Raw genomic sequence first — 16,563 nt, 5'->3', positions numbered from 1 at the left:
AAGAGGCAAAACTAACCTAGAAAATCGCAGGGATGGCTGCTATTAGGGGTGGGGGAGTGGAGATTGGGAGGAGACACAAGGGAATTTTCTGGGGAGATGTGTATCTTGATTGGATGGTGTAACATGTGTGTATACAGTTGTCAGAACTAATTGAACTATATACCCTTAAAATTTGTGCATTTTATTAATATAAATGACATCTCAACTGAAAAAGAAAAAAAAGGAAAAAATAGGTAAGATGAATCTATAGTGACAGAAAAGTTGCTAATACATATTTTGTTTAGTTGGAAATAATCTCAAACTCAGAAAAATTTTGAGAATAAGATTAGTACAAAGAACATTCTAACATTCTATGCCCTTTACTCAGATTCATTCACCTATTGTTAACATTTTATCCCCATTTGCTTTATTATTTACTTATTATTTGCTTCTCTCTATAGATGTATTCATCTCTCTCTTTCTCTCTAATATTATACGTATATAAATATGTATATTTCTCTATTCATAGTATGTATAAATTTATATATTAAGATGTATGTAAATATGTGTATTATACATATATGTAAATATGTGTACCAGAAAATGGTTTATGCAATCAGTTAAATACTTTGTAAACATTTTTAATGTATTTGTATATACAAGATCTAGTTTAGGATCAGATGTTACATACGGTTGTCATGTCTCTTCAGTTTCCTTTAATTGGAAACATTTCCAATTTCCACAATCTTTCTTTTTTTTCTTTTTTCACAATCTTTCTTTGTCTTCTATGACATTAGCATTTTGGAAGAATACAATCCCTTAAAAAAAAAACTTGCCACATTTGGGGGTCATGTGATGATTTCTCAGTATTCAATTCAGGTTATACATTCCTAGCTGGAATACTACTTAAATGATGTCATGTCCTTCTCAGAGTATCACATGTGGAGAACACAGTGTTGATCTGTCCCCTCACTGGTAACATTAATTTTGATCCCCTAGTCAAGATGTTGCCCAATTTCTTAAATGTATTATATTTCCATTGCCACTAATACAGAATCTTTGGAGAAACACTTTAAGACCATACAAATAGGGATCCCTGGGTGGCGCAGTGGTTTGGCGCCTGCCTTTGGCTCAGGGCGCGATCCTGGAGACCCGGGATCGATTCCCACGTCGGGCTCCCGGTGCATGCGGCCTGCTTCTCCCTCTGCCTGTGTCTCTGCCTCTCTCTCTCTCTCTCTCTGTGTGACTATCATTAAAAAAAAAAAAAAAAAACCATACAAATATCCTGCTCCTCAAAAGATTCCTCTCTATATTTAATATCTATTGATAATTCTTGCCTGGAATGATCTTTATTAAATTGATTGCAAAATAATGCTGTCACAACTATAATACTCTTTGAACACATACTAATCCAAAGTTGGTATTCTACTGTAAGCTAGAACTTTCCCTTCTCCCTTATTTATTTGTCTATTATCATTAGACATATATGTATGTCTCTCTCTATATAAATATATTTATTTATTCTAGAAATCATGGAGTTCACACTGGTACTTTAAATTTTAGGTCATCATCAGTGATCCATTGTGTAGGAAACTTCACACTACTTGCATATAAAAAAGAATTTAACCTTTAACATTAAAATGTCTGGCAAATTCCAGAAAGCATCCATCAGGAATGCAAGATACTTTTAATAAAAAGTAAGTTACATAGTAGGTGGTAAAAAAAATAAAAACTTTTAGGTAACCTAAGATGTATTTTTAAGGGGGGATAAAAGCAAAGGGAAAGTAGTATGGATAGTATACTTCCATTTGAATAAAGTAGGAGTGGCATGTATGTGACTCTATATGCATGGATCACCTTGGGAAGATTATGTAAGATATCTAGAAACTGGTTGAAGTGGTTGCCTTCTGGATGTAGAACTGGAGGTCTGGGGGTAGGGGTGCGAGGAAGACTGTTTTCAATTTATCTAGACTCTATTCGAATTTATTGTCATACACACATATTATCTGGCCAAAACAAAAAACCTTGCTTTAATTGAAATTGCTCTGAGAAAATTTAATCCATCTTAATGAAAACTGATTATCTCTGATAAGAGATTTTTCTATTTCTTTTTCTAGTCTTATTTTCCCTCTTTTGGTTTCATTTTATATTAATAGTCAAACTTCCTAAAATACTTTTTCCCTATACTTTAGGTGTTAACCAGACAAAAAATGTATTTCCTGTTCTATTTTAAATATATGTTTCAAAATATTTGAGTGTTTAAGAGAAATGTGAGCCATGAGTTTCTTATTCTGTTTTACTGAACTGAGTAACAACATTGAGGAAGAGATGACTTACAAGAAATGAATGAACTTATTATAATCCTCATAAGCTTCTTCCCCTTCAGAGATAAAATTGTTTCTTGTCACTCAAAAAGGTTTTGAGTTAGAACTAAGCATTTGATCAAATGTCATGTATGTGTTTCCCTGGTTGTGTATAAAATATACCTCTTCAAGGATAATATGTATTCAGATACTTATGTGATTTATGTGCTGCTGCTTTTCATGTGTACATCTATACTAAAGAGAGAAGACCATCTACTTGATCTTCATAGTATGTCTTTAGTTACTTCTGTATGCAGTAATGTATGCTGATTCGTTACCCATCATACTCTCAATTTTAAACTTAAAATCAACTTTAAAAAAATACTTTATTTATTCATGACAGACAGAGAGAGAGAGAGAGAGAGAGAGAGAGAGAGAGAGGCAGAGACACAGGCAGAGGGAGGAGCAGGCTCCATGCAGGGAACCCAACGTGGGACTCGATCCCAGGTCTCCAGGATTAGGCCCTGGGCTGAAGGCAGCGCTAAACCGCTGGGCCACCCGGGCTGCCCTAAAATCAACTTTCAAAAGAAAAGTTATTTAATTGAGAGAGAGAGATAGAGCAGATAAGTGAGAACACGAGTAGGGGGAGAGGGACAGAGAGAGAGGGAGAAGAAGGATCCCCACTGAGCAGGAAGCCCCATGCCAGCTCAATCCCAAGACCCTGGGATCATGACCTGAGCCAAAGGCAGACACTTAACCAACTGAGCTACCCAGGTATCCCCATTAAGAGTCTCTTATGGTTTGTTTCCCTCTCTCCCTTTCCCCCTGCCCCCCTTCCCATATGCTCATCTGTTTTCTTTCTTAAATTCCACATATGAGTGAGAGCATATGATACGTCTTTCTCTTATTTCACTTAGCATAATACACTCTAGCTCCATCCACATCATTGCAAAAGGCAAGATTTTATTCTTTTTGTTGGCTGAGTAATATCCCACTGTGTGTGTGTGTGTGTGTATAAAATCTATGTATATCTGTATATATATCTATATATCTGTATTTTTCTATATATATCTCCCTCACATCTTCTTTATCCATTCATCAGTTGATGGACATTTGGGCTCTTTCCATACTTTGGCTATAATAATGCTGCTGTAAACATCAGGATGCATGTACCACTACAGATCTGTATTTTTGTATCCTTTGGCAAATACCTGCTAGTGCAATTGCTGGGTTGTAGGGTAGTTCTATTTTTAGCTTTGTGAGGACCCTCCATACTGTTCTCCAGAGCCACTGCACCAGTTTGCATTCCTACCAACAGTATAAGAGGGCTCCCTTTCTCCTCATCCTCACTAACACCTCGTTTCTGGTGTTGTTAATTTTAGCCATTCTCACAGGTGTGATATGATATCTCATCATGGTTTTGATTTGTATTTCTCTGATGATAAGTGCTGTTGAACATCATCTTGAGTGTCTGTTAATCATCTGGATGTCTTCTTTGGAAAAACTGTCTATTCATGTCTTCTGCCCATTTCTTAACTGGATTATTATTATTTTTTTGGGGGGGGTGTTGAATTGATAGGTTCTTTACAGATTTTGCATACTAACCCTTTATCTGATATCTTTTCCCATTCTGCAGGCTGCCTTTTTGTTTTGTTGATTGTTTCCTTCACTGTGCAGAAGCCTTCTATCTTGTTTAGTCCTAATAGTTCACTTTTGCCTTGTTTTCCTTACCTCTGGCGATGTGGCTAGTAACAAGTTGCTACAGCTGAGGTCAAAGAGGTTTCTGCCTGTCTTCTCCTCTAAGATTTTGATGATTTCCTGTCTTACACTTAGGTCTTTCATCTATTTTTAATTTATTGCTGTGTATGATATAAGAAAGTGGTCCAGTTTCATTCTTCTGCATGTGGCTGTCCAATTTTCCCAACATCATTTGTTGAAGAGACTGTGTTTTTTCCATTGAATATTCTTTCCTGCTTTGTCGAAGGTTAGTTGACCATATAGTTGTGGGTCCAATTCTGGATTCTCAATTCTGTTTCATTGATCTGTGTGTCTATTTTTATGCCAGTGCCATACTGTCTTGATGACTACAGCTTTGTAATATAGCTTGAAATCTGGAATCGTGATGCCTCCAGTTTTGGTTTTCTTTTTCAGGATTGCTTTGGTTATTCAGGGTCTTTTGTAGTTCCATACAAGTTTTAGAATTGTTTATTCTAACTCTGTGAAGAATGCTGGTGTTATTTTGATAGGGATTGCCTTAAATGTTAAATATGTAGATTGCTTTGGGTAGTATAGATGTTTTAGTGATGTTTGTTCTTCTAATCCATTAGCATGGCATGCTTTTCCATTTCTTTGTGTCCTCTTCAATTTCTTTTATAAGTATCCTATAGTTTTTCAGGGTACAGATCTTTCACATCTTTGGTTAGGTTTATTCCTAGGTATCTTATTGTTTTTGGTGCAATTGTAAATGGGGGTTGGTTTCTTGATTTCTTTCTCTGCTACTTCATTATTGCTGTATAGAAATACAACAGATTTCTGCACATTGATTTTATATCCTGCAAGTTTGCTGAATTCATGAATTAGTTCTAGCAGTTTTTTTGGTGTAGTCTTTTGGGTTTTCTACATTGAGTATCATGTCATCTGCAAATAGTGAAAGTTTGGCTTCTTCCTTGTCAATTTGAATGCCTTCTATTTCTTTTTGTTATCTGAATGTTGAGGCTAAGACTTGTAGAACTGTGTTAAAAGTAATGGTGAGAGTGGACATCCCTGTCTTGTTGAAAGGCTCTCAGTTTTTCCCCATTGAGGATGATATTAGCTATGGGTCTTTCATATATGGTCTTTATGATGTTGAGATATGTTCTCTCTGTCCCTACTTTTTAAGGATTTTTAATCAAGAAAGGATGCTGTATTTTGTCAAATGCTTTTTCTGCATCTATTGAGAGGATCATATGATTCTTATCCTTTCTTTTATTAATGTGGTGTATCGTATTGATTGATTTGTGGATGTTGAACCACCACTGCAGCCCAAGAATAAATCCTACTTGGTCGTGGTGAATAATCCTTTTAAAGTACTGTTGAATCTGATTATCCAGTATGTCATTAAGAATTTTTGCATCCATGTTCATCAAAGATATTGGTCTTACTTCATTTTTAAAACATGGTTGTGATATTAGCACTTTACTTTGTAGTTCACTGGCCTCTCTTATTACATCTCCCTACTCTTTTCTAGTTAGATGATAGTTATATTTTCACAGGTTGAGGGGTGAAAGGAGTTCATTTCCTAGGACTCTTAAGAATTAGGTGGTTCAAGTATGTAATTATTGTTAAGTCACTTAGCCTCACCATACCTTTACTCAAGGAGAAGGGTGTTTTAATATAGCAGTGAATTTTGGAGAACCTATTGCTGGCATTTACTATTCTGAAACAGCTGTATTAGCACTTACCTCACAAAATGTTATGTGAAGTGGCTAAGGCAGTCTTGCAAAAATTTTTCCAGAGGCTATAGATGTACAAATCAGTTTTTAAAAATGGAATTTGTGACAAAATACAAGAAATACTCCTTTCATAATTAGGAGATCATATATCTCCTTGAAGAAATAGCTTAAAGCAACTGTAAGTAAGAATATAATTGTAGGGGATCCCTGGGTGGCGCAGCGGTTCGGTGCCTGCCTTCAGCCCAGGGCGTGATCCTGGAGACCCGGGATCGAGTTCCCGTTGGGCTCCCTGTGTGGAGCCTGCTTCTCCCTCTGCCTGTGTCTCTGCTTCTCTCTCTCTCTCTCTCTCTCTCTCTGTCTATCATGAATAAATAAATAAAATCTTAAAAAAAGAGAATATAATTGTATACTGAAAAGGAAAAAAATATGGCATTCTTAATTTATAGCAGCTATTCTCAGAATATAATTGTTGGCTATGGTATGGTAAAGTTGATTTATTCACATGAGGAAATGAGAAGGAAATGAGTGGGGGTCACTACATGCCATGGAAGGCCACAGGGGAAGCATCAGGTCTTGGCCAAGAGGCAGAAGCAGGAGGAAGTGAAAATCCTAGGCTAGTTTCTTTTTGGAGTTTCCACAGGGAAGGTAAGGCAGGGCAGTAAATAGTTTAGGACTGGCTAGTCTGAATACTTCCAGTGGGTTTGGGGTCATAGGGGCATTCTCTAGTAATCTGGGCATGATTTAGTGCAGATGAAATGTTGGCTTGGTATGTGATAGATAAGAAAGTAGTTGGGGATATGGGTTTAGGATCAATTACTAGATCATGGTGATTCTATTTTTAATTCCTTGAGGAACCCCACACTGTTTTCCACAGTGGCTGTACCAGTTTGCATTCCCACTAACAGTGCACAAGTGTTCCTTTTTCTCCACATCCTCACGCAAAACTTGTCATTTCTTATGTTTTTGATGTTTGTCATTGTGACAGGTGTGAGGTGATATCTCATTGTGGTTTTGATTTGCATTTCCCTGATGATGAGTAATGTTGAGCCTCTTTTCCTATGTCTGTTTGGGGGAATGTCTGTTCATGTCTTCTGCTTCTTTTTAATTGGATTATTTGTGGGATTTTGTGTGTGTGTGTGTGTGTGTGTGCGTGTGTGTGTGTTGAGTTCTGTAAGTTCTTTATATATTTTGGGTATTACCCCCTTACTGGCACTATCATTTGCAAATATCTTCTCCCATTCAGTAGACAGTCTTTTGGTTTTGTTGATAGTTTCCTTTGCTGTGCAAAAGTTTTTTACTTTGAGTAGTGCCAGTAGTTTAATTTGCTTTTGTTTCCCTTGCCTCGGGAGACATATCTAGAAAAACATTTCTATGGCTGATGTGAAAGAAATTACTGCCTATGTTTTCTTCTAGGAATTTTATGGGTTTGGGTCTCACATTTAGGTCTTCCAACCATTTTGAATTTATTTTTGTTATGGTGTAAGAAAGTGGCCCAGCTTCATTCTTTTGCATGTGGCTGTCCAGTTTTCCCAGCACCCTTTGTTGAGGGGCTTCCCCCCCCATTGTATATTCTTGCCCCGTTTATCATGGATTGACTGACTATATAATCATGGATTTATTTCTGGACTGTCTGTTCTGTTGATCTGTGTGTCCATTTTTGTGGCAGTACCGTAGTGTTTTGATTACTAAAGCCTTGTACTATATCTTGAAATCTGGGATTGTGATAGCTCTGGCTTTGTTCTTCTTTCTCAAGATTGCTCTGACTATTCGGGGTATATTGTGGTCCTGTACAAATTTTAGGATTATTTGTTCTAGTTCTGTGAAAAATGCTATTGGTATTTTGATAGAGGTTGCGTTAAATGTGTGGATTGCTTTGGGTAGTATGGACATTTTAATAATACTGGTTCTTCCAATCCATGAGCATGGAATATCTTCCCATTTGTTTGTGTCTTCTTCATTTTCTTTCATCAGTGTTTTATAGTTTTCAGAGAATAGGTCTTTCACCTTCTTGGTTAAGTTTTTTTCTTAGGTATTTTATTGTTTTGGTGCAGTTGTAAATGTGATTGTTTTCTTACTTTTTCTTTCTGCTACTTCACTGTTAGCATGTAGAAATGCAACAGGTTTTGTGTATTGATTTTGTATCCTGTGATTTTAATTGAATTCACTTATCAGTTCTAGTAGTTTTTTGGTGGTGACTTTAGGGTTTTCTATATATAGTATCATGGCATCTGCAAATAGTGACAGTTGTACTTCTTCCTTACCAATTTGGATACCTCTTATTTCTTTTTCTCGTCTGATTATTGTAGCTAGGACTTCTAGTACAATGTTGTGTAAAAGTAGTGAGAGTGGACATCTTTGTCTTGCTGCTGATCTTAGAGGAAAAGCTGTCAGTTTTTCCCCATTGAGTATGATGTTAGCCGTGGGTTTTTCATATATGGCCTTATTATGTTCAGATATGTTCCTTCTAAACCCACATTGCTAAGAGTTTTTATCATGAATGAATGTTGTACTTTGTCAAACACTTTTTCTGCATCTATTGAAGTGATATGGCTTTAATCTTTTCTCTTATTGATGTGATGTATCATGTTGATCGATTTGGGATTGTTGAACCACCTTTGCACCCCTTTGCACCCCAGAATAAATCCCACTTGATCGTGGGGAATGACTTTTTAAAATATATTGTTGGATTCAATTTGCTAATATTTTTGGGGGGGATGTTTGCATTTGTGTTCACTAGAGATATGTTTTGTAGTTTTTCTTTTTTTGTAATGTCTTTATCTGGTTTTGATATCAGGGTAGCAATGGTGGCTTCATAGAATGAATTTGGAAGTGTTCCTTCCTCTTTTGTTTTTTGGAATAGTTTAAGATGAATAGGTATTACCTTACCTCTTCTTTAAATATTTGATAGAATTCACCTGTGAAGCCATTTGTTCTGGACTTTTGTTTGTTGGGATTCAATTCATTGCTAGTAATTGGTCTATTCAAAATTTCTATTTCTTCCTGATTCAGTTTTGGCAGGTTAGATGTTTCTAGAAATGTATTTGCTTTTTTCTAGGTTTTCCAATTTTTGGCATATGATTTTTCGTAATATTCTCTTATAACCTTTTGTATTTCTTTGGTATTGGTTGTTATTTCTCCTCCATTTCTCATTTTACTTGAGTTCTTTCTCTTTCTCTCTCTTTGAGGAGTCTGGCTAAAAGTTTCTTTTGTAAGTTTATTTATTTTTATTTTTATTTTTTGGTAATCTCTGTATCCATTGTGGGGCTTGAACTCAACACAGAGATCATGAATCAGTGCTCGCTTCGGCAGCACATATACAGAGATCATGAATCAGCTGTTCTTCTGACTGAGCTAGCCAGGTGCCCTGAGTCTGGCTAAAAATTTCATAATTTTGTTTATCTTTTCAAAGAGCCACTCATCATTTCATTATTTCTTTCACTGTTTTTTGTTTCATTTATTTCACTCTTGTCATTATTTCCTTTCTTCTACTGACTATAGGCTTTGTTTATTCTTCTTTTTCTAGCTCCTTTAGTGCAACGTTAGGTTTGTTTGAGACTTTTTTTGCTTCCTGAGCTAGGCCTGTATTACTCTAATCTTCTTTCATAGAACAGCTTTTACTGCATCTGAAAGATCTGGACTGTTGTGCTTTCATTTTCATTTGTCTCCAGGGTGGGTATTTTTTTTTTCTCTTTGGTTTCTTGGTTGACCCATTCATTGTTCAGTAGCATGTTATTTAGCCTGTATGTATTTATGTTTTTTCTAAATTTTTTCTTGTGGTTGATTTCTAGTTTCATATCATTATGATCAGAAAAGATGCATGATATGATTTCAGTCTTTTTGAATTTATTAAGACTTGTTTTTTGGCTAACATGTGATCTATTCTGGAGAATGTTCCATATGCATTTGAAAAGAATACATTCTGCTGTTTTAGGATAGAATGTTCTGAATATATTTGCTAGGTCCATTTGGTCCCATGTGTCATTCAAAGTCATTGTTTCCTTGTTGATTTTCTGTATGGATGACCTAACCATTAATGTAAGTGGGGTGTTAATGTCCCCTACTATTATTGTATTACTACTGATTTCTTCCTTCATGTCTATTAATAGTTACCTTATGTATTTAGGTGCTTCCATGTTGGGTACATAAACATTTATAATTGTTATATCCTCTTGTTGGATTATACCCTTTATCATTATGTAGTGTCCTTCTTTGTCTCTTATTACAGTCTGTTTTATTTTTATTTTTTAAAAGATTTATTTATTTATTCATGATAGACACAGAGAGAGAGAGAGAGAGAGAGAGAGAGAGAGAGAGAGGCAGAGACACAGGCAGAGGGAGAAGGAGGCTCCATGCACCGGGAGCCGGACGTAGGACTCGATCCCGGGACTCCAGGATCGCGCCCTGGGCCAAAAGCAGGTGCTAAACCGCTGAGCCACCCAGGGATCCCCTTACAGTCTGTTTTAAAGTCTATTTTGTCTGATATAAGTATTGGTGTCCCAGCTTTCTTTTCACTGTCATTCGCATGGTAAATGTTCTTCCATTTTCTACTTTCAATCTGTATATGTTTTTAGGTCTGAAATGAGCCTTCTAGGTAGTGTATAGATAGGTTTTGCTCTTTTATCCATTTAGTCACCCTATGTCTTTTGATTCACAGTATATTCAAAGTAATTATTGATAGATACATACTTACTGCCATTTTGTTATGTATTTTCCAGTTGTTTTTGTAGTTCTTCTCTGCTCCTTTCTTCTTCTCTTATTCTCTTCCCTTATGGTTTAATGAGTTTCTTTAATGATATTCTTGGATTCCTTTCTTTTTGTTTTTTGTGTATCTATTATACGTTTTTGAGTATGTATGTTTGTGTGGTTATCATTGGGTTCATATGTAACATCTGATGCATAGAGCAGTCTATATTAAGTTGTTAGTCACTTAAGTTTGAACCCATTCTAAGATGAGTAAATTTTTACTCCCCCATCCTCCATGTTTTTTGTATATGATTTCATACTTTACATCCTTTACTTTTGTGAATCTTTTGACTGATTTCTGGAGATATAATTGATTTTACTGCTTTTGTGCTTTAACCTCCATATGGTTTTGTAAGTGACTCATCTACTACTTTTTTTTAAAAGCTTATTTATTTAAGGTATCTCTACATCTAATGTGGGGCTCACACTCATAACCTTGAGGTCAAGAGCTGCATGCTCTTCCAACTAAGACAACCAGGCACCCCTCATCTACTACTTTCTATTATGTCTGCATTTAGTTTTGAAATTTTTTTCCTTTCATAATTCTCTTGCTCCTGATTATGGCCTTTTCTTTCCATTCAAATAATTCCCTTCATGGTTTCTTGTAGGGCTGTTTTAGTGGTGATGAATTCCTTTACCTTTTATTTGTCTGAGAAACTCTGTCTTTCCCTCTAATCTGAATAGTAATCTTGTTGGATGGAATATTCTTGTTCATAGGCATTTTTTTCTTTAAGCACTTTGAATATATCATGCTACTCTCTTCTGGCCTGCAGAATTTCTGCTGAAAAAACACATACAGAGTTTCCCTTGTATGTAACTGTTTTCTTTTCTCTCGCTGTTTTAAAAATTCTCTATCACTACTTTTTGCCATCTTAATTACTATCTGTCTTGGCATGGACCTCCATGGGTTGATTTGTTGGGGGCTCTCTGTGCCTCTTAGATGTGAGTTTCTGACTCCTTTCTCAGATTTGGGGAGTTTTTAGCTATTATTTAAGTAATTCTATGCCTCCTTTTCTCTCTTTTTTTCTTCTGGGGTCCCTTTAATGCTAATATTATTATGCTTGATGATGTCACTGAGTTTCCTTAAGCTAATCTTGGCTTTTATTATTCTTCTTCCTTTTTGCTATTAAGCTTGATTGCCTTCTTTTTTTCCCCTCCTTGGGCCTGGCTACCCAAAGCAGAGAGCATGGTTGCTTTTTATTACTCTGTATTTCAAATCACTGATCTGTTCTTCTGCCTTCTCTAATTTGCTATTGATACTCTCTAGTGCATTTTTAATTTCAGTTATTGAGTTCTTCATCTCTGATAGGTTCTCTTTTTTTAATTTTTAAAATTTATTTATGATAGTCACACACTGAGAGAGAGAGAGAGAGGCAGAGACACAGGCAGAGGGAGAAGCAGGCTCCATGCACCGGGAGCCCGACATGGGATTCGATCCCGGGTCTCCAGGATCGTGCCCTGGGCCAAAGGCAGGCGCCAAACCACTGCGCCACCCAGGGATCCCTCTGATAGGTTCTTTTTAATATTTTCTATCTCTTTGTTAAAGGTCTCAGTGAGATCCTCCATTGTTTTCTCAAGTCCAGTGAGTGTCTTTATGACCATCATTTTGAATTCTTTATTAAGCATATTACTTATCTGTTTCATTTAACTCTTTTAAAAAATATTTATTTTAGAGAGAAAAAGAGAGCACATGTGCACATGAGTGAGGGTAGGGGCAGAAAGGAGGAGGACAGAATCCTTAAGCAGACTCCGCTGAGTGTGAAGCCTGATGTGGGGCTTGATCTCAGGACCCTGAGATCATGACCTACACTGGAATTAAGAGTTGGATACTTAACTGACTGAGCCACCCAGGTGCCCCTCATTTAACTTTTTTTTTTTTTTTTCATTTAACTTTTTTAACTGTAGTTTTTGTCCTATTCTCTCATTTGGGGCATAATCCTATCTCTTTATTTTGTCAGACTCTCTGTGTCTATTTCTATGTATTTGGAAAATCAGTTCTGTCTTCTCCTCTTGAAAGTAGCAGCCTTATGAAGAAGAGGTCCTATGGTGCCCTGTAGCATAGTGCCCCATGTTTACCTGAACCAGGTGCTTTAGGGGTGTCTCCTTTGTGGGTTGTGTGTGTCTTACTGGTGTGGCTAAGCCTTGTTTGCCTTCAGTCCAGTTGGCTGCAATGGCCGACTTTGCCTGTCGTGGGTGCATAAGGCAGTTTGTTCTCTGTGCTGTTAAAGGGCTGGTCTGGGGCCCACTGTAGGCTTGTAGTTGGATGATGCCAGCCCTCATATGCCTACCTCAGCCCATCTGCCAGGGCTGCAGCGGTACTGAACTGCAGGGTGCTCTCCCATCCTGCCCCCTGAGAGCCTTGTTGGATGGGGCTGGCAGTTAGACCATCTGCTGAGACTAGTCACACTAATGTTATCTTCTTCTCTCCCCAGGGCAGTAGTTACTTTGGAGTGGCACTGGTCCCTGCTGGGGTTGCTTGCTGGATGTGTCTTAGCAGGAGCCACTTTGGAGGGACATCTGAAGAGTGGGGTGAGGTGGATGAGGTGGACTTGCAGGAGAATGCAGAAGTGGGGTGTGTGGTTTTAGCAAGCTATGAGAGAGTGTTTGATCTGGTATCCACAGGTGTCTGGTTATCTAGGCTGGATCGGGGTGGGGGTGCTGGTGAGATGGCACCTGCTAGGGCTTTGTTCTAGGAGAAGTCACCTAAAGATCCCTGCCCCTCTAAAGCAGGTTCTGAGATTAGTAACTAAATCTCCTTCCCATATACCCCTGATGCCTTCAGACTGTTGCTTCTATACTGTATCTCGGCTCGGTTGTTTGTTATGCTGGCTCCTTAAGAATGGGAGTTCGGTTTCCTGTTGCCCTCTGTATGTCTCAGAGCTAAGCCTGCTGATTTTTAAAGTACCTATAGTTAAGCCCTACTGATTGTAAAAAGTCACAAAGTTAAGAAGCCCCATTGGTTTTTAAAGCCAAATGTTATGGGACTTGCCTTCCCAGTGCAGGTCCCTTGTGCTCCAGGTGCCTGGTGTGGGGTCTCTTCCTCTCCCTTCTCCTGCTTGTGGTGTCCCTGCTGTTGGTGGTTATGTCTCCCTGGGAGTTTGGTTCCTAATTGCATCTCTGCTCCCCCCACCTCTTTCTGTGTGGCCTCCTCTCTGTCAACTGTGGAAAGTCTGTTCTGCTGGCCTTTGTGTTTTCTGAGTTCACGGCACTGACATGGCTCTTACCTAGGTATGTCTGTGGGCTGAGTGCGCTCAGGGTCCTCCTACTCCACCATTTTTTCAGAAGTCCTCTTTGCCCATTTTTTTTTAAACATTTTTTTAAAATTTTTATTTATATATGATAGTCACACAGAGAGAGAGAGAGGCAGAGACACAGGCAGAGGGAGAAGAGGCTCCATGCAGGCTCCATGCACCAGGAGCCTGATGTGGGATTCGATCCCGGGTCTCCAGGATCGCGCCCTGGGCCAAAGGCAGGCGCTAAACCGCTGCGCCACCCAGGGATCCCTTCTTTGCCCATTTTTAATTATGTTTTTTTTTTTTTCATTTTTAGCTTCCATTTTAAAATTTCTCTTGGTCCACTCAGCTAAAGATGACAAGGCAGAGTCCTGGGAAGCATGGAACACATGTGTCCCTCTCCTGTTCAGTTACATGGAACAGAAGATGTACAGCCTGGCAGGATGTGTTTTTTAAAATTCCAGGTTGTGTGGTAGAGTTACTTCTGCCTAATAAGATGTTCCACATTGGTATTTTTAAAAAAACTCCACGCAGCCCTGGTGACTTAGCGGTTTAGCACTGCCTTCAGCTTAGGGTTTAGCACTGCCTTCTCTCTGTCTCTATGAATAAATAAATAAAATCTTAAAAAAAAACAAAACCCAAAAAACTCCAAGTGTTACCATACCAATTAATATTTCAAAAAGCAAAATATATTGGCAATTTCTTGTTTTGTGTCCTGTAATTTCTAATTTTAGAAAGACTAAAAATCTTTTTGGAATTCCCAAAAGTGGTTTAAAATTTTTTAGCAGGGAAAGGCATAGATTAATTCAGGTTTGGTTTCTTTCCACTTTTTCTCATGTTATAAAGGTAATTTTTAAAAATTCCCAAACTTTTAGGGTGCCTAGTTGGATCAGCTGATCAGCATGGGCTTGTTCATCAGCCAGATTGTTAATTTATAAAAATCTACTCCCTATTATCTCCAAATGTCCTCCATGCAGGATGAATCTGGGGCATATCAACATCAGCATAGTAAATCTTTTTTTTTTTTTAAGATTTTTAAAAATTTATTTATTCATGAGAGACACACAGAGAGAGAGAGAGAGACAGAGACACAGGCAGAGGGAGAAGCAGGCTCCATGCAGGGAGCCCGACGTGCGACTCCATACCAAGTCTACAGGATCAGGCCCTGGGCTGAAGGCAGCGCTAAACAGCTGAGCCACCCGGGCTGCCCCCAGTAGTATATCTTTTTAATACACACTCCTCAGTAGGTCCCCATATTCTAATTTTATTTTGGTGTTCACCAGCCTACCCCTTATTGGGCTTCTCATTGCATATTTTTAGGTCTCAATAGAGCACTTGATTTTGGTGGCTGAAGAGTATACTTTAGCCTGGGAACTTTAGCCAAAAATTCACCTAAAGTAAGACCAGACTTGTAGGTAGCTTAGAACTGTGTTCCCTGAACCATGTGACCATTTTGTCACAGACTATGCAATCTTTGGTATTCCTTGCTTAAAGGAGGAAAATGCCAAAGGAGTATAAAACTTTCTCTGCTGGATGTAGTAACTCTACATATGAATTCCTGATCTTGCGAAGTTCAATGCTATTTAAATAACAATAGAATCTAGATGAGCTATTTAATTATCTGTGAGGAACACACTGATTTTTTTTGCCTATAGATCATTATGTTAAACTCTGCATCTGACCTTCACGGCTACATTGACAAAAACCAACTGACAGAGGATTTAGGGGGAACTTTGGAATACCGCCACAGTCAGTGGATAAATCATCGAACTGTGAGTACCAGCTTAACCTGCTCTTTATATGGTCTCTCTTTGTTTTCCAGAAGAGACAGTTAAAGATCAACTTTTGGGCAGTCGTTGCCCATGACTACCAAACATTGGGAAGGTTGGGTTTTCTAAGCCACAGGTTGGGGAAAAATGTGGTGGAGGGGAGGAGGCTAGGGCATGTCCTGTTGTCTCCCTACACCTCACCTCATCATCTGGCGTGGGAGTTTGGGGGCACTTGATTTAGGATACACCTGGGGAGTTTTCAACATACCGGCACCCTGCTATAAGTCAGAGAAATTAATTTACTTGATCAGGGTTGAGCCTCAGATATTAGCATTCCACACAATTCCCCAGATGATTCTAATGTACAGAAAGATTGAAACCCACCAAGTTAGAAGGAGTTGCGTTTGAATATGGTCACTATTACTTATTGTCTGATCTTGGGTCAGTTATTAAATATCTTTCAACTTGTTTTCTCCCCTATTAAAATGGAACTAACAGTGGTTTTCAGCTGGAGGCAATTTTAGACAGACATTTAAAAAGAAAAGATTTTATTTATTTCTTTGACAGAGAGTGAGCAAGCACATAAGCACCTGTTAATTTCCAGAATGTGTATTGAACATCTGTTATGTAGTAGGCCATCAACCAGTGCTGGGGTTACAGAGGTGAGCAGAAAGAAATTCAGTGCCTGTGCTCATTGGACCTTACAGACAGTGGGGAAGGCAGACATTAATCAAATAATCACACAGTGCCAAATTATAACTGTGATAAATGCTATGTAGCAAAGTTCAGTGATTCCTCTGCCTGAAAGTGAAGACATAGCCTTGTTCCTACCCCTGAAGCTGTGCACTGTTACCAGGACTCTCCCTGGTGGAACCTCTCCACAGTCAACCTGTGTACTCACCTTTTCCCCAATATTCCTAAGCTTGCCTGTCAGTGCCTTTTTGTACTCATGCTGTTTCATCAGCCTGGACCAGCTTTCCCCTTCATCACTATCTGCTAAAATCCTGTTCTCCTTACCGAGGCAAGTTTGACTCCAGAGCTCCACTTTTTTTAAAAAAAGATTTTATTTATTTATTTATTTATTTATTTATTTATTTGAGAGAGA

The 16,563-nt window shown here is 38.1% G+C and overlaps 1 protein-coding gene across 4 annotated transcripts in view; it reads left to right on the top strand.

Annotated features, from left to right (window-relative positions):
* The window catches only part of MCF2L2 (MCF.2 cell line derived transforming sequence-like 2), a 237,951-nt gene that overhangs the window by 81,171 nt on the left and 140,217 nt on the right, over positions 1-16,563 (top strand). For 3 of the 4 annotated variants that reach the window (XM_038583487.1, XM_038583488.1, XM_038583486.1), the window contains one exon: positions 15,345-15,461. In XM_038583487.1, the coding sequence (XP_038439415.1) occupies positions 15,345-15,461 (117 nt within the window). Of the gene's footprint in view, positions 1-1,546; positions 1,677-15,344; positions 15,462-16,563 lie in introns of those variants that run through there. The other variant, XM_038583489.1, reaches the window with a different exon arrangement.

Source organism: Canis lupus, chromosome 34 (genome assembly GCF_011100685.1).
Source record: "Canis lupus familiaris isolate Mischka breed German Shepherd chromosome 34, alternate assembly UU_Cfam_GSD_1.0, whole genome shotgun sequence".
In the NCBI taxonomy this organism is placed as follows: Eukaryota; Metazoa; Chordata; class Mammalia; order Carnivora; family Canidae; genus Canis; species Canis lupus.
Note: the sequence above shows the minus strand (reverse complement) of the source record. Positions and strands in the feature narration are given on the sequence as shown.